The sequence below is a fragment of the Gambusia affinis genome, linkage group LG11 (genome assembly GCF_019740435.1).
Source record: "Gambusia affinis linkage group LG11, SWU_Gaff_1.0, whole genome shotgun sequence".
Lineage (NCBI taxonomy): Eukaryota > Metazoa > Chordata > Actinopteri > Cyprinodontiformes > Poeciliidae > Gambusia > Gambusia affinis.
This window is the reverse complement of record NC_057878.1, coordinates 4,345,478-4,363,455: the sequence shown is the minus strand read 5'-3', so window position 1 is coordinate 4,363,455 and position 17,978 is coordinate 4,345,478. Positions and strand designations below refer to the sequence as shown.

General features: G+C 38.2%; 1 protein-coding gene across 2 annotated transcripts; it reads left to right on the top strand.

Moving 5' to 3' along the window:
- The first annotated feature begins 9,877 nt into the window (after positions 1 to 9,877).
- LOC122839579 lies at positions 9,878 to 17,464 on the top strand. 2 transcript variants are annotated; one of them, XR_006372065.1, is made up of 6 exons: positions 9,878 to 9,956; positions 11,403 to 11,437; positions 14,538 to 14,688; positions 15,551 to 15,586; positions 16,282 to 16,482; positions 16,830 to 17,464. XR_006372065.1 is itself a non-coding variant. In XM_044131304.1 (5 exons), the coding sequence occupies exons 3-5, from the start codon at positions 15,556 to 15,558 to the stop codon at positions 17,228 to 17,230; spliced, it is 633 nt and encodes a 210-aa protein (XP_043987239.1). In that variant the 5' UTR covers positions 11,408 to 11,437; positions 14,538 to 14,688; positions 15,551 to 15,555; the 3' UTR covers positions 17,231 to 17,463. The 2 variants fall into 2 exon arrangements, 1 of the variants encoding a protein (XP_043987239.1); XM_044131304.1 differs by lacking the exon at positions 9,878 to 9,956 and having other exon boundaries at positions 11,408 to 11,437; positions 16,830 to 17,463.
- Positions 17,465 to 17,978: the final 514 nt, after the last annotated feature.

Sequence of the window (17,978 nt, the reverse complement as noted above, 5' to 3'; positions counted from 1 at the left end):
TTGGTGCAGGGATGAACTGACTGAACCTGAGTTCATACTGGAGGTTTTTCTATGCTTGGGGGCAAAAGAGCTCGTCTCTGATAGTAAAATAAGTATATAAGTACTACAGAGGTTATTGCGAATCCCCCCCAAAACTTTGGACTTCTCTTCCAAATAGTAATACTGTAAGAACTCAACACTCCCAGCATCTGATCCACCGCCATGTTGTTGTGAGAACATGTCAGTAATCCTGGCACGCTCTCGTGGAAGAGAACATGAACGCTGGAGACGACGTTGGGATAGACGTCTGCCCAGTCCGTTCCGGCCGTGGAGTAGCTGGGATCTCTGGTGTGGTGCATCAGGACCAGAATCACCTTTTGATCTCCTGTTCACAGAAAAAGAAAATGAACAAGAGATGGATTTGAGTAACAGACCTCAATACAGCACTATTGTGACCACTCTGTGCCTAATGTACCTCAGTAAATTTGGAAACTCAAAACTGTGCTATAAAAATATTACAGGAGCTGCGTTTCCATTGACCTTAAAAAATGTTGCTAATTGGAATTATGGAAATTAATATGCTTAATGGAAACATGGCAATTTTGAAAAAAACACATCTGTGAATGAAAAGTTTCTGCACTAGCATGAGGTAGTTTTTCTTGCTGTATCGAAAGTAGGAATGTGTGATATACACGATAGAAACAATAAAGAAATTTGTACTACAGTAGAGATCAGTAGTCTACCGGCTAACCGCGGTAATGCTTATTGAGGACATAACCGGCTGGCATCGAAACAGAACAAGATGGAAGCAGCATGGCTGAGAGCGCATAACCTCGTTATAAAGCCAGGTGCAAAACATAAATTATCTGATCCTGGTTTGGGTTTAACCTCCCTCAGCCTTAGCGCGATGCTCAGGAGGAGCGCAGCAGATGTCACGGTGAATGTAAAAAAACAAACAAACAAAATAACTCCTGCAGGACCGTGCACAGAATAAACAACTTGTGGGGTTTAAATGACCCCTGTCTCTTAAACAGTAAACAGTTAAAGCCAGGAGCAGAAAAAGCGTGTGGTAGAAAGGAAATACAAGCAATTTGTTTTATTGTCTTAAAACAAACCATGTGCTTGACTACCAACAACACATCCAACTACAAGTTCCAGTCACGACACTGAAGAAAAAGCAGGATTTGACGCAAACATCCATTACATTAAAGTTGTTGTGTTTTTATATAGAGATGAATTTTTCATTTATATATTTTGCTTTGATTTATCCAGGTAGTCACCGTTTTGATTACACTGCTGCTTATCATTGCCATGATTTCTTAAGGTAGACCTGGTAATGATAGGCAGTTACAAACATTACATCCACAAAAACAAGTGTTAAATTTAACACACAAATATATACATCCACTCAATTACTATGTAAATTTTCTCCTATCTGTTGTGAGTTCCATACAAACCATATCATGATATAACTTTTATGCCATATCACACAACCCTAATCGAAAGTAGAACATCTCAAAGAAGTCATGCGATAAACAACCGGATGTTACTACTGGCGAAAAAAAACAAAAGACAACTAGAAGCGGTAGGGGGATGATGGAAAGTCTTGTTTTTAATGACTAATCATGCAAATAAACTTGTTAATGTGGCTTTAACTGTATTTCTAATCTAATGGAAACATAGCAGTTGAGAAATGGTGTGTTTTCAACATTACGAAAATACTGACAAAGTTTTGCACACATGTGCAATGGAAGCTAGCATGACAAACTTTACACGTTACCTGACAGAGAGCTCAGGGCTGCTTCCACATCAGACCCGACTCGAGAGGTGATTGGACAGAAGAGCATGGTGATGCTGTTTCTGTCCCGGTCCGTATGACGCAGCTCTAACTTCCTCCCCAGCTGGTTCAGCAGCTCGTGATGAGCTCCAAAGGTTTGACCAGAAGTGACCACGCGGATCTTAACTGTGCCCATCACCACAACATGAAAACAAAAAATATAAACAGAGCAAAAACATCACAATACAACATACATTCTCGTCACTACATGCGTTCACTCACCTAGTAAACTGAAAAACAACTTTGTTCCTAATCAAAGGAAAAAAGAGCAGGGTTATCTGTTCATGGTTGGTATAAAATTTCACTATGCATTTACATCTGTAACAGACTTGAGAGCATTTTTTTTAGTGTTGCACAAACTTCTGCTACAAAACATACAGGATCGTTGCTTTATTTTGAATTGTTCCTGTGTAACAATGAAGAATCCTGGGAAAACTCTCTGGTGACTTTATGGACCTTAACCAAGTTTATTCAATGCAGCAAAACAGGAAAACTCTGAGTGAGTGTGCTGAACAGGTGAGCAAAAATATTTTCAGTTCAAGACTTACCTGCCTGTATAAGAGTCCATCTTAGACCTGGAAATAAGACAATAACAATATCTAATTATCTTCCTCACAGGGTGAAGCTTTTGCTATCTGACTGAACACGATAAAGAACAGAGTGAACTTTTTGTCACTTTTAAATACACTCACTTTGGTTTCTATATTCTGCAGCCAAATAAATGGCAGAATGTGCAGAAATGAAGCTGTGTGTGTTTGTAGTTTATCCAAATTTTGTGATATATAAAGCAACTTTGTTACAATCACTGTTCAATTTATTAGCTACACCCTGCAGGTACCAAGCTGGACTGTATTTTTGGGACTGTCCTAATTCTGTGTGGCACACAGAGATAATGGTTCTGATTGGCACGATAAAATCACAGTTTTTGCTGATTTCTCATCTGCATATCCATGATGTTAATTTCTTGTATTGTCCCCAAGTTGCTCAATTGAAATTAGATCTTCTGACAGTGGAGGCCGCTGGAGTACAGCAAAACATGAACACAATGAAGCCAGAACTCAAAATTGGAAACTTTTTCAACTTCTCTTTTGCCGCACAGCTACACATAGAATCAATTGATCTACATGTTTGTATAAAGCGATATAAACTGTATGTAAAATGTTAGAACTAATTAGTCTACAGCAGGGGTGTCAAACTCCAGTCCTCAAGGGCCGGTGTCCTGCAACTTTTAGATGTGCCTCTGCTGCACCACACCTGAATTTAATAATTAGGTCATTAAGGCTCTAGAGAACTGATCTACACAAGCAGGAGGTAATTAAGCCATTTCATTCCAGTGTTTTGAAGCTGTGGCACATCTAAAAACTGCAGGACAGCGGCCCTTGAGGACTGGAGTTTGAGACCCCTGGTCTACAGTTTAGAGAAAAAAAAAAATCAAACAAACAAGAATAAAGTTTAAACATACCCATCAAACGCCTCAAGAAATCCAACATGGTCACTAAATACAAAAGCAACATCAAAACTTGAATCAGTAAATCTTTCTGTATGGTTCAGAAAATGTCAGTCATTATTTTGCACAAAGTGTCTCTAGGGAAAAGGGACAGAAATGATTCAAATACACGTGCGCGCGCAGACGTTCACGAACACAAATAGACGCTCGACAAGACTTATCTACTCGCGCGAGTTCTCTCATACGCGCGCGTGTTACGTACCTAACCCTAACCCTAACCAAAACTCAATTCACACCTCAGTCCTAAATCTGACTCCTGACTCAAAAACAGCGTTTCCCCTTGTGGGGACAAGGAGCAGTGGGTCCCCAGAACATAGTGTGTGTCAGGAAAATGGTCCCCACAAGGTATTAGAAACAAACGCACATACACGCACACACACACAACCCCACACCCATACACACACACAACCCCACACCCACCCAACCCCACACCCATACACACACACACACACACATTATGTAACTCCACGAAAACATTAGAGCCGTTTGAGCAGCTGCCAGTTTTAACCCAGCTACAGTAGATGCATTGAAACGTCGGACTGCCATTCAGTATAAAGAAAACATTTAACGGAGTCCTTACCTTTGCTGCTGCCTGAAACACGGTGACTGCTGAAAGAGAGCAAGAGAAAGAACTTTCACTTTCACTTTTAGAAGCAGATACGCGGAGATAAACCACGTGACTTCTTTACAGTACAGTCCTCCCTCTATCCGTAGTGAAGCCTGCCCCCTGGAGAGGAAGAGAGAAAAAGATATGATTATCTTTCAACAAATAACAGTCAACACAAATAATGTTTCATTTTTCATAACAGTTGTAAATTGAGTTTCATCAGAGTAAGACGTGTCATCGGTTTTGTTAAATGAAACAACCTGCCAGTGGAACTGCCTTCTACGTCTTTATGGAAAGTTACTAGTAAGTTAGTTTTGTCTTATGTCATGTATACCAAAATATTTGCACTAGCCAATAGACCAAAGGTAAGATTTTGTGTCTTTGCAATTTCACCAATTTTCACAACAATATAATAAAATTTTCACAAGATTTTCTAAAGATTAAAATATTACCTCTAGTTATACCTTAATTTGTGTGACCTTTATTGTGAATGTACAGCTTCTTTCATATTTTAACATTTAATCTCACAAACTCAGTGAATTCCAGTATGTTGCTGTCACAGGATGACACCTTTGAAATAAGTCCCCTCATTAATTCCCCTCATGCCAAATATTTCACCATCAGTTTTTGAAAATACGAGAAAGTTGAAGTCATTAGAAATGTCAGCAACTCACTTGTGATCTTTATGGATCTTTATGGAACAGGTTTCCATGACAGAGCAGATCTCACTGCCAACTCCAGAGTAGTTGATGAATCACACCTCTCTGTCCAATGCCGCGTCTGGATTTGGCATTTTACCAGGACACCCGTACTTTACTGACAGCAGTGTGTTGTGGGTAAAGTTTTGGGTCGTAGGAGATTATGGTAAGGGGTTGTTTTCCAGAAGTTGGACTCAAATGCTTAACTATACTGAAACAAACGTAAGGTGGCCGATCCTCCAAACTGGAAATTCATTTTAATGTACCAGAATTGAACATTTACGCACATACACATTCCCATGCTCATAAATTGGTCTGCTTATGTTTCTGTTTTGGTATGTTCTCTTCTATTGTATCATAGTCCTGTTTGTGGTTTTAATTAATTTAAAATTTTCAGAAATGAAAAATCTTGTCTTGGTAAGAAAAACGGCAAAAAAAAATTGCCTGGTCACGGCTTTCTCATGAATGGTGGAGTTTAGTGTTTTGCAAATTCATTTTCAGATCGTTTTGATTGTTGTTTCCCATGGTAGGCGATGCCCCCTGCTGGCACAAACGGATAACTGCATTTGGTCAAAATCCACAAATCTGACTCTTCCAGTGAGTGTGTGTGTGTATGTGTGTGTGCGTTTGTTTCCAATACCTTGTGGGGACCATTTTCCTGACACATACGATGTTGTGGGGACCCACTGCTAATTGTGGGGACTGAAGCCTGGTCCCCACAAGGGGAAACGCTGCTTTTGGGTCAGGGGTCAGATTTAGGACTAAGGTGTGAATTTAGTTTTGGTTAGGGTTAGGTACGTAATGGTTAGGATAAGCGTAAGGGTAAGGTTTAGGCTGTAGAAATGAATGGAAGTCAATGGAAAATCCCCGCAAAGATAGCTGCACAAACGTGTGTGGGTGTGTGTGGGTGGGTGTCACAAAATGCAGTGTGGAGCTTCCAGCCTACATTTCCCAATTCCAAAAGTTTAAATTCACTTAACTGCAGTGCAGGGATTCTGGGATATCATTGTTCCTTCTCATTGTACCATCATCCAACATGAACCTCTAGACATTACTGCAAATAACCAAAATAAATGACAGTAACACACTTAGAGACATTTAGAAAAGTCCAGGGCTGGTTGAAGGTCGCTGGTGAAACATTTATTTATTTCTTTATTACATTAATGATACCGCATACTTTGGTTCTGTTATACTTCCAACAATAACTCCAATATATTCTGTCAAGTCTTTGTTTAACATAAGTTCAGGGTGTCAGAGAAAGTTTTAATCCCGGTGCAGATTTCAAACAGTTCCTTAATGTACATTTTGTGTCACCAAAATACACTTTATAAAATGTGTCGTTTGTAACCCAAGTTATTTAGTTTTGATTTCACAGCTGACATATATAAACAACAATAGTGTCATAGTTTTGTTCGTACAAAGGGCATGTTTATCAGGACCACAGACCCCTAACCAATGTTGACATTCTCTCCTAGCATTTTTATTGTTTTTCAGTTTTAGTGTCCCTCGCAGCAACTGTGTTACATGGTTTAGAAGTTAACATTTTAAATATGTATTTGATCATATCTCTACTTTCAGCTTTTTTCCCCCAATCTGGAATCTTTTTTGAATCATCCTTTTTTCCGTCTCCAGCCCTGCAGGTTCTCTTTGCCTTGTCAGTAACTTTCCTCTATCATGTATTTTATTTGCCCACTTACAGCTGAAGACTTTATGACATTTCCTATCAAACAGTCCTTATTTTAGTAATGAATGTCATGAGCACAAGTCCAATTATCCAGAAATAAAGACCCGTATACATTGTAAAACAAAAAGAGAAATAAAAAATAGATCTCAGTTCATCTGCTCTTCCTGCTCCATTTATTTCCTTTTTGCTGTCATATACATGTTTTCTACGCTGATTGCATTTTCCGAAATCCGATAAATTAATGGAGGTTGAAAGTCATGCCAGCTTTAAATCAGATTTTGTAACCTCCTTTCCTGGTCTATTAACTTTACTGGGTAAGGTCGCTTTGACCTTGTTCCATTCTACTAAACTCCATTACAAAGGACGTCTTAATGTCACTTCTTTTAAGCCTTTTCTAAACACACATCTGAATAAGGAGCAAACACCTCTTGCTGTTCCAAACTGCAGAGGTCTTTACTTTTATGTTAAATTGAAGTGTGTTCTTGGGGACTGTCATTAAATACCAACTTGAAGTGGAAGTTTGAGAAACTGCAAGATTTTACATCTCATTTTTGTTTCCTGTTCTGCCCTCTGAGGACGTTATCCCCAACAAACTAAAGATCGAAATACCTCGTTAAAACTTTGCCATCGTTATCACTACAGTGATGGTTAGAATGTCTATGAAGAAGTTATTCTGTAATTTAAAGTCTGTCAGAATATGTGTCAGACATCAGGTCACCTGATGTCAATTTCTGGAGAATTGAATTGGAAAAAATTTAACCAAAAGTAAAAAAGAGAAAAAAAACATTTCGGTAGTTTCTTTCCAATGATATTGTTCTAGTAGTACCCAAGTCATCATTGATTTTATGAGGTCACTACAATTGGTGACCTCATAATAATTGATCACACAAACAGAGAAACTAGATGTCTCAGCAGTAATTAATTTAATTGCCAATCAGCATCTTCAAGAGTCAGCGCAGGTCTATACTTCCTCTCTGGCTTTTTCTCTTCATCTTCAATCTGGTACGTTGGGATGAAATTCCAAATGATCTCTCTTTAGTGATGATGTCACTGTTGCCATGGTTTCACCTGTAATGAGCTGAAGCAGCCGCTGTGACACCTGGAGGCTACAATGAATCCAAAATGATGGCTTTAACACACCCTAATTGTATCAGTGGTGTATGTAATTTGATTAAACATTGTGATACACAGATTGGTCACGTAGGGTCTGTGTAAGTGGACTAATGTAATCAATTTAGAAAACCCGTGTCAACATTATGCTTTTGGTTTGCAGTAAGTAAAGGTTTCGTAGGTTGTAGGTATTGCCAAAAGGCCATCTGTTCCAGTCAGGAGGATGAGTGAGAGGAATGACACTCAGGCAGGTGGTTCAGAGGAAGCAACCGGAGGAGCCACATGTACGTCAACCTTTCCTCAGCATTTCAGAAGTGCACATAAAGGCAGAAGAAGATAGAATCGAAAATAGCAACATCCAGCAAAGACCAAAAAGTCCAACAGATGAATTTGGCAGCTCCATCAACTCAGTCCATTGACCTGTTTGGTTCAGAACAAGCCGTGAAAGAGGACAGGTTTTGTCCAAAGCGTCTGTGACTCATCTAATTGATGCGGCTGCTTAGTGGTTGACATTTTGTGAAGGCACACGCTTCACAATGGCCAACGCCGCAGGATGAGTCAGCCCAGTCGGGGGAAACACTCAGCAGCTGCACTATTCCAGCAACCAGTGGATTTCTTTTCATTCAGCCTCAGCTCTCCATGACAGCAGCTTCCGCATGACAGACTGGGAACATGTGTTCAATTAATGTAGGAGTGTGATGGACTCCTGCCAAGTAAATCTGTAACAATGCATCATTTCTGAAATGCATGCACTGGATTTTATAGGCATTTACTACAGTCATTATTGTGAAGGAATATATTTTGACTAAAGTTTGGTTCTTGTGAAGAAATCTTGTTTCTGTGTGCAAAGTAAATCAATCAGGTTTCAATTAAGTTTATTTGTATAGGACATTTCAGCAACAAGGCAAAGTGCTTTACATCATGAAAACGTAAAACCATTATAAAAATATTATTCACCCATTATAAAACTAGTAACAAGCATTACATTTTTGTCAAGGGCAGTCATCAAAATTGACTGTATTTATTGTTGTTCAATACTTTTATGACATTTTCCCTTTTTATTTTTCTCTTTTCTCAGGTTTGTATCCATTAAATTCTGTTTTTAAAGCAGTAATGTTGGAAACCACTCGATGTAAAATGATTAGTTTTCATGCAGAACAGTTTTGAAGAGGAGAGGTGCAGAACAGCCACCAGGGGGAGCTGCAGTACCCTCCTCACCCCTCACTGCTTCACTGCTGTCTGAACTGTTCAGCTTCAGAGTCTAACAGCCAGACCTGATGTTGGAATCCAGTGCATTGTGTATGAAGTTGTCAACATAATATTACATACTTTAATGTGTCATTAGGCATCAAACAGGTTCGATTGGGTTCGACCGTGCCGTGTGTCCAGCCACACAGCAACACACCACACACAAACTGATTTCTCTCACCGACATTCACATTTCAGACAGAAAATCCAGTCAAAGCCACCATATAACATGTGAATTTAGATTAAACAAACATGGGAGATGATGTAGAAGCAATAGCAATAGTTTTGTGAGCTTATTGTAAGCGATAAAAGATGTAACCAAAAGAAAAGGTGTTGGATAAAAGAGTTTATTTGCTGCACTATGATGTGGAGGTGAGTTATTCTGTTTTTTTTTTCATCTTTACCATTTGTGTGCAGTGATAGCATAGTTACTTTGAAAAAGTAACTTTAATCGGATTACTGATTACTCCTTGAAAAAGTAACTTATTTAGGTTACCGATTACTTGATTTGGAAAGTAACTAAGTTACATTTAAAGTAACTTTTTGCAGTTACTTTCAGCAGCTGATAACAACAATCTGCCTCCTGTGAAAATTACATTGATCTTTGCCAAAATCTAAGCATATCTACCATTATAACTTATTTTATAATGGTAACATCAACAATGTGTCTCCACTGGTTGAACTGAAGGGGAGATTGTTTAATGGTTACAACATCCATCCATCCATCCATCCATCCATCCATCCATCCATTCTGATAGGATGACAACAGGCAATTAGGCAGAGAAACATAGCAGTGATAATTTGGTCAAAAGGCAGTCATGCTATGAGGTTTATGGTGCCTGATCGACATGGCAAATAACACAAATCTAGCTATTTCTTTAAAGAATAAAAGTGTTTCTGTATCCAGTTTGTCTTTGCTAGTAATATTTCAATCTGGACAGACTCACACAGAGAAAAATAGCACTTAGGTTTAATGATATAATTCTTTGGGGCTCGAACCCGGCTGAGGATCACCAAGGGCAGGTGATCGGATCCGGCGGAGCTCAGGATAGTCTTCACCCCGGGTCCAAATACTGGTGGCAGAGCGGAGCCTTGAGGTGAAGGAACGCAGAAAGAGCCGGAAAGGTGATCGTCAGGATGAAGGTGGAGATGGGGAGGAGGCGGGTCGAAGCGCGACTGATGAGCAGGAAGATCCAAGGCAGCTTGTCTTTTTGAAGGGATCCGTGGACGACGATTGGCTGGAGCAATGCAGCGCACCCACCCTGATTGGCTGCGGCGGGGGCGTGGTGAGTAGATGATGTGGATCAGCTGTGTGTTGTCTCCCAGCCTGAATTTTCGCCTAAGCTCTATTTTTCCTTTTCTTTTATCTTCTTTTTCTTTTTTAAGGGGTTTAATTCTTTAAAAATATATTGCAAAATTTATTGCAAATATTTCCAAAGAAGCACCACAAAATCAGTGATTATGACTGCAAATAATCATAGCGACATATGATAAATGCTGGAACCTGCCAAAGAGCCAGACTCCCTCAGTCAGCTTGTCGTTCTATGATGCTGTAACAAGTTATTGAGTACAAAAAAGTTGATTTTGCACAATATTATTGCAAATTCAATTGCTGTATCCCCCCTATGAGTCATAATGTCATACCTGATTGGTGAAACCTTTAGAAAGTTAAATGTTTGGCAACACTCTGGTAGAAAATGTATTTTCTGTCTTTTTTTTTTTGCTACAATAACGATGCCGGTCGACTGTCAAAAACTGACAATACACAACTTCCCCAGCAGCTGCACGGCATATTTGTTCTGCTTCCAGGTGCTTTAAACAGTCTGAATTTTTCCAAACTAGCAAGTTGCTTTTCCTAAAGGTACACGGTGGAGAGAGAAAAGAAAAAGGAAGGAAGGTAGAAAGAAACACCTCGGCTCAGGAGATATTTCTTTGGCAAGCAAGTGTGAGAAATGATGAGAAGAAAAGAACATTGATCAGAACCTCTCCACCCACTTTCTGTGGCTCGGCGGCTCCCTCCCGTTCCCCACAGGCGCTTTGTGTGGCTCGATCGTATCTGCTGTGGCATTAGGCTGAGAGGATGGTTTCATTTTTATCAGCGGAGGACGCAGGCATTTTGTGAGGTCGCCCCACTGTCGAGTTGGTAAACACATCCATCAGCGCAGCGGCAGACGCTGAGACGTGAACCCACAGTCACAGTCTCTCTGCTGTGCCTGGCGCTCAGGAGTCACTGTTTTCACCTCGTCCTCTCAGCGTGACAGACGATACATGACGTTGTCGCCCGCTGCGCCGCCATGTGTGTCGCACTTAATTTCACTTTTTCTGATGGTTAATAAAAACGTCCGCTGCTTGAATTACCCTTAATGAAGGTTGTCACTAAGCCAGCAGTGTCCCATGTACTTGGTCTTTTCTGAACACATTATTACACAGTTAACTCTCATGTATGGTGGCCCTGAAGTGCAAACCACGTCAACAATTCACTAGCCTGGCCACTGCCTTCCTGCACTATTCCGCTCTATTCAAATCTCGCTTACAGTTCAGCCTGGGCTTTCTCCTGCTTACTAAGATTCCCTGCAGTTGGATTTTTAGCGGGCCAATCAGATAACAGAAGGAGAATTTGTGAACGATGATGCTCTGTTTTAGCTAGTTTTAGTAATGGCAGCGGAGGAAGTGAATGAAGACCGTCCAAATGTTGAATTGACATGAATGTCTCGGCTCTTCTCTCTTTACAGCGGAGAACGCTTGTCTTCATCACGGGCAATTTCTGGTAAGCTTCATAGGGTTGAATTGGCGCGTTACACAAGTCACAGGAAAACATTAGTGACTGGGTAAAATTTAAAACTCCTCGCCTCCAGGAAGCAATTGCTTCTCAATAACCTAGAGTTCAGACTCAGGATGAAATGAAGCGTAGAAAACGAGGGCTGGTTTTTCCAACAAATCACTAAACACAACTAGAAATTACAAAACAACTTTAAAAAATAGGAAGAGGATTGGCTCCGGTGGGAAACCAAAGAAATTGCTGAATGGACGACACCAGTTTTGGCTTTAGAAGCAGAAGTTATTTTGGCTTTAGCGTGTTTGTTGAAAATATAAATGACATCAGTGATGGAAATGTAGCTACTGCTATCCAAGAATGTTTTGAGTTAGGACATAATCCGATGCTCAGCTCAGTTCTTTTTGGCACTTTGGGCAATCCATAGGTCTGCGACTGTCTTCTTACCTGTCTAAAGAAAGAGAGAGCAGAATAATCTACGATCCTACATCAAGATGGTGTCGTCCAATCAGCAAAGTCTCAGGTTTCCCACAGAGACCCGCCTCATCTTTTTTATTAATGTCATTGTGTTCTCTTAATTTAAAATTATGCAAATTTAATGTTGTATTTTTAAATTTAGTTGTGTTTAGTGATTTGTTGTAGTGATTTGTACAGGGCTCCTTCATTTTCCGCTGTTCTCGTGTTTCTTAAGACACCAAAACATGATCCTTTAAAGATTGCCATATATATATATATATATATATATATATATATATATATATATATATATATATATATATATATATATATATATATATATATATATATATTCTTTTATTCTTTTGCTTTATGTCATGATTGCTATTTTCAACTTTGTTACATTTGTAACCTTTCAGCGTTAAATCAATGGCCAATAAACTGCTTCTCCAGAAAAATAAATAAAACTCTTCAAAAGATGATTACTTTCCCATCCCAACTATGCAAATGTGTTTTCATTGTGGGGGTGTGCAGGTGGTGCCGGGTTATTATGAATACCTGGAGTTGTTAAAATTGACAGCCTGATCCATTAGGAGCTTTTGTGCAAAGTTGTTTGTAACTAAATTGCTCCACCTGTGTCCTTCAGATGCAAAAAATGCTTTTAATAGATTGGCAGGGTGTTTTTTTTATTTTTTTATGAATGCAACGGTCCTCACCATAGATGGTAAATATATGTTTTATGACTTTTTAACCCCTGAAGTGCCAGTTTAGTGATGAGAATATCTAATAAAACAAGTAAACCTCCCACCACCATATATAAAAATGAGATTTTTTGTTTTTATTTTCCCTTTGGAGAGAAGGTGGGTGAATATGGAGGACCGAAACTGACAAAATTATAATTAAGTCATTAAAAGTATTTTAGTTTTTTAATCTAGAGCAGATTAAATATGCATCTTACAAGCAGAAGTAAATATCAGCATTTGTTTATGACGCCAAGTCATTTTTAACATTAAGACTGATAACCACTGGGATTTTATGAGAAAGCAAAGCAGCAAAACAAAATGTAGCATGCTGACTCTAATAGAATAAAATAAAAATACAGATTTCGAACATATAAGGTTGATTATCACAACAAACATGGGGGAATTTCTCTGTCCACATCGGTCTTATGTAGTCCATAACCTACAAACACATTGTCAAAAAAACACTCTGTTGGGGGTTTTTATTAATCAAATTGATGATTTAGAAACATTCCAACAGGAAATGCTTCATATCCAGGGTGAGTGAAAAATGTTTTGTAAAGAAAAATCTTCCCTGGTTGGTTGTGATTGAAAAGAGAGTCACTAACTGCATTCCTATAACCAATGTGCACAAAATGTTCTCAATATTCACAACTGCAGAGTTTGCATTAATTGAGAAAAGTGATTAAAGTCACACGTGAATAAGCTTGTTCAACAAAAACGTGCCGCGTCGTCGTCCTCCTACCACTTCCTGTCGTCTTCTTCAACGTCCTGTCGTTGATCATGTGACTCGTTTGATGCCAATAAAGCGTCCGCTTTACAATTTGGCAAAATAAACCAAACCTTCTATTTGGCTAAAAAAAAAGAAAGAAAAAAAAATAGAAAGAAATACCTAATTCTAGTGACAAAACTTTTTTTTAATCAAAAACCAGAACTTTTTCGAGATTCCTGTGTTTCCATTAAGCAAATTTATTTTCAAAATATCAAATTATGTAATCATATGGTCAGTAGAGACGCAGCTTCTGCTGGAAAGAATGTAAAGGAGTATATATTTTGAAGCAGAAACAAAAATAACCTTGAGAATGTGGCAACAAAACATACTTATTAATCTTGGAATACACAATTTGTAGGTTATTATGATGAAAACGTATTAACCTGCAGATGAATCTGCAAACCCGTGTGAGTGTCTCCTGAGCTTCAGTTGAAACATTTTATGCTTAGATCAGGACAGCAGCTCTTGTTTGTACTAAGATGAATAAAACGGGGTTAAGATGTCTGCTTTGCCTCTGGGATACAATCTACAATATTAACGTTGAACCTCTGATCACTCTTAAGTTTATGATATTTGCATTAAGATCAAAGCAGCGTTTAAAAAATTGCTTCAACTCATGAATGTATTCTCTTCTGATCTGCTCTGATTCTCTGATCTTCCTCTGATCCTCCATTTTTTCTTCTTTAGTCTTTTATCTATATTAAGTCATCATTTTTACATGGCCAAGCACATGGATATGAGTTTGTGTGCTTCTCTGTCAACCAGCCTTACATATGTGTTCAGAATTAACATTTCAAAATCTGGATATTTTGCAGAAATGTACCAGACACATTTAAAGGAGAAGAGGAAACCAGTGCTTAAAATTTGTGTCTACGCTACTTTCCATTAAATATTTAAAAGTTCAGAGAAGGCAAGGTGACTCTAAAAAGCTACTAATCCTCACTTATTGAGTCCAAGTCAATTCCCAAGGGCATAACTCTTAAGTCGAATCCAAAGTATTTATTTTAAGTGTTAATGTTAATGTCACAGGTTAAGCGGCGCTGAAAATGTTAACTTTATGTTTCTTGACTGTTTTTGTAATTCATGATACACAGACTCTGTTATCTTCCGTTATCTTTCTCTACAGGCAGCAGCAGAGTTTATTACCTGGAAGGACTTGACTTTCAAATAATCACGACAAGGTTTATCTGCTTCTAAAAATGAAAGTGAAAGCAGCTGAGTTCTCTTTCTCTCATTCGGCGGTCACCGTGTTTCAGACAGCAGCAGCTACAGCAAAGGTAAGAACTCCACACTGTTCAGAGCTGCTACTAACTAAGTCCTGGTCACATTAACTTGTTGGACTGTTGATTTTACACCTACTGCAGCATCTTGTCTTAAACGAAGTCGAGCAGGAAGCAGATATGAACCCAAACAGCTCTAGTATTCATGGTGTTTTTACGTTTGTTTACATGTTGACCTTGTTTCACATGAGTAAGGTCAGCTATAGCTAATATAGCACATATTAATTAGCTAGTCTCTCACTAACATCGCTGGGAAACTGTTTAATAATAAACCTGGATTTTAAACATTTACCTGGAAAGAAACAAATTCCAAGAATATATAAGATAAAAGCAATAAAAATATTGGATAAGTGAATATTAATCTGTGGACTCGATTTACCCCGAATTACAACACGAGATCATGTTAAGCCTGTCGCAAAAGGCAATTCATATTAGCATAATAAATTAAAATGAGCTCAATAATTTCCATTTTGATGATCAATATTTTTTGAAGGGCAATTTTATTTAAAGAGACATCAGAATCTATTTTTATTTATGGTTTCAGTTGTTTGCGTTTATTATTATTATTATTATTATTATTATTATTATTATTATTATTATTTAGTTTTTGTTTTTGGTTATTGTGTTTTACTTTGGATATTTAAAATGTCTTCCAGTTCCAGTACGGAGTGTCCTGTACAATGGTCTTTGAAAGCTCATAATCATTATATTTGTTGAAAATTGTATCAAAACGGCAATATTATCGTTTATCGCAACAATTTCTGGGACAATTTATCTTTTAGCAAAATGTCTTATCGTAACAGTTGTATCACACACAACAAAAATGTTACTAATTTTAATGATTGTTTTTCAATTTCAGTGATCATGTGTGATGTAATGGACAGATTGTGGAGAGGTCTGTATTTATCCGCTTCTGTTTTTCATTGTGTTCACAGATTTTTTTTGTTAATAGTATTTTAGAAACGTTTATTGGCTGTGATAAGTTGTTCTAATGCTGTAGCAACAAGATTACCAAGAGCAGATGATATTTACAGGAAGCTTCCCAATGCTTACTAGTAACAAGAATAGTTGAAATAATCATATTTCAAAGTCAGCTTCACTAAATGCTCGATTCTGATCTGAATTTGAAGCCAGAGGGAAAAAACTGTATGAAAGTGTTTGTGCTTCTCACTTCTAGATTGTTATCAAGTTACAAATATTAAACAATATTTAAAACTTAACCTCAAACTGTTCACCAGCTGATCCAAAGTTTGAGATCGCTGCTCAAAAATACCCAAAACTGAAATAAAGGTGTCAAAATAGTCAGATTAGCTTCACACCTCGAAATGATTTAAAATCAGAAGAACATCTAAGATGTTATTCTCCGGCAGTCCTTGGTGTTTTTGTCAGATGGGTTTTTTTTTATTTTTTTTTATTTATTTTTAGTATTTTTTGTTAATCAATAATAAGAAATTATTTACTCAAAACAAGCTCTTATATCTTGCTAATAAAATGACCTGTAAGTTAGTTCTGACTTATTTTAACTACACAAAGATATTTGCATTAGAAACTGGAACAAAAAATACTTGGTAAGAATTTGTGTTTTTGCAGTGAATTTCAATAATACAGTTAAGATCCGCGTGGTCACTTCTGGTCAAACCTTTGGAGCTCATGATGAGCTGCTGAACCAGCTGGGGAGGAAGTTAAAGCTGCTTCATACGGACCGGGACAGAAACAGCATCATCATGCTCTTCTGTCCAATCACCTCTCGAGTCGGGTCTGATGTGGAAGCAGCCCTGAGCTCTCTGTCAGGTAACGTGTAAAGATTTTCACATGTTCTACGAACTTACTGTGTAGCTTTTTTTTCTTTTCGGAGTAAAAGGTTTTTCTGCTACTTTTAACCACAGAAAGCTCCAACTTAGACTTAGTTTATTGTCAGCACACAAAGACACAACAGTGAATTGGGCAACAAAATGTTGTGGCTTGCTTACCGGAGTCAGGCTTTCCGCAAGTGTATTATAACACAACATTAACATCAACACAACATTGAACTGTTGCGACAGTCAGCAAAAATATTGAACTTTCAAATGATTTTCTGACTTGTTCCGCTACTTTTATTCATCTCATGTTCTGTTTTCTGTTTCTTCTTCTGTGAACAGGAGATCAAAAGGTGATTCTGGTCCTGATGCACCACACCAGAGATCCCAGCTACTCCACGGCCGGAACGGACTGGGCAGACGTCTATCCCAACGTCGTCTCCAGCGTTCATGTTCTCTTCCACGAGAGCGTGCCAGGATTACTGACATGTTCTCACAACAACATGGCGGTGGATCAGATGCTGGGAGTGTTGAGCTTTTACAGCAGTAGTTGCTGGAGAGAAAGTTCTTCATGGGATGTGAGGAGGGTTGTATTAATCTCCTTAGGAAACTTGATCAGATATCATGAGCTTTTTATGGACATTGGTTGTCTTTTCCTTCAGATCAGTTTGGGCAGATACACACCGCATTTTTGTCTATGTGCTGTGGCGCTACGTTTTATTTACCGTGGATGCTGTAAATAACATCACACTTGAGTTAACGTAGTTGGAGAAGTCGTGATTGCAACATGGCGACGCCCAAGTTTTACAGCCAAGTAAGGTTAGGTAATAGTCTTACACATAAAACATTAAACATTAGACTCTGACAGCCTTAATATAAATTAGCATAAAATATACCAGTAACATGTGGAGGTATCTGACTGATTTCTGTACAATGTTTTTATAATGACCTGGAGGAATGAAAGTACACAAAAATGTTGCTTTTATTTGCATTTGCACCTGAGATTGATCACATTACTGCGGAAAAGGGACACTCTAAAGGCAGCTTGGTAAACTGCTGCACAGCTCACTTTGATAGGAGCTTAGAAGAGTATCAGTAAAAAGTAAATACCTTCACCAGCTGTGGATCGTTTCAAAAGCAGGAAGTGGTAGAAGGCCACGTGTCCTTGGATTATTGGAGGTCTACTTATGCAGTTTAAACTATTTAAACTGTTGTAATTAAGTAATTTTCCAGGGTTGACATTTGCTTTTTAAAATCGTTTCTTGTGTTTTTTGGCATGTGAAATTTTTTTCAGTTAGTATTTTTTTGTCAAACATATGAACTTGGCATCACCTGTGAGACCAAATACATAATTACAATATTATATCTCTATGAATGATCTTTGGATTTGTGAAAGGCTAAAGTAATGAAAGAACAGATTGTCTCATATTTTGTTCTTATTCAGTTTCTTTTTTTTTCTGTTCATATTCTTGCAAGACTAAATAAAGATCT

What these genes read in the sequence shown, in the direction of transcription:
- LOC122839579 (XM_044131304.1), top strand. Translation starts at nt 15,556, where the DNA reads ATGTGTGATGTAATGGACAGATTGTGGAGAG. An exon ending in AATGGACAGATTGTGGAGAG is followed by an intron (nt 15,587 to 16,281) that starts GTCTGTATTTAT and finishes GTGTTTTTGCAG; the next exon opens with TGAATTTCAATAATACAGTT. An exon ending in AGCCCTGAGCTCTCTGTCAG is followed by an intron (nt 16,483 to 16,829) that starts GTAACGTGTAAA and finishes TTCTGTGAACAG; the next exon opens with GAGATCAAAAGGTGATTCTG.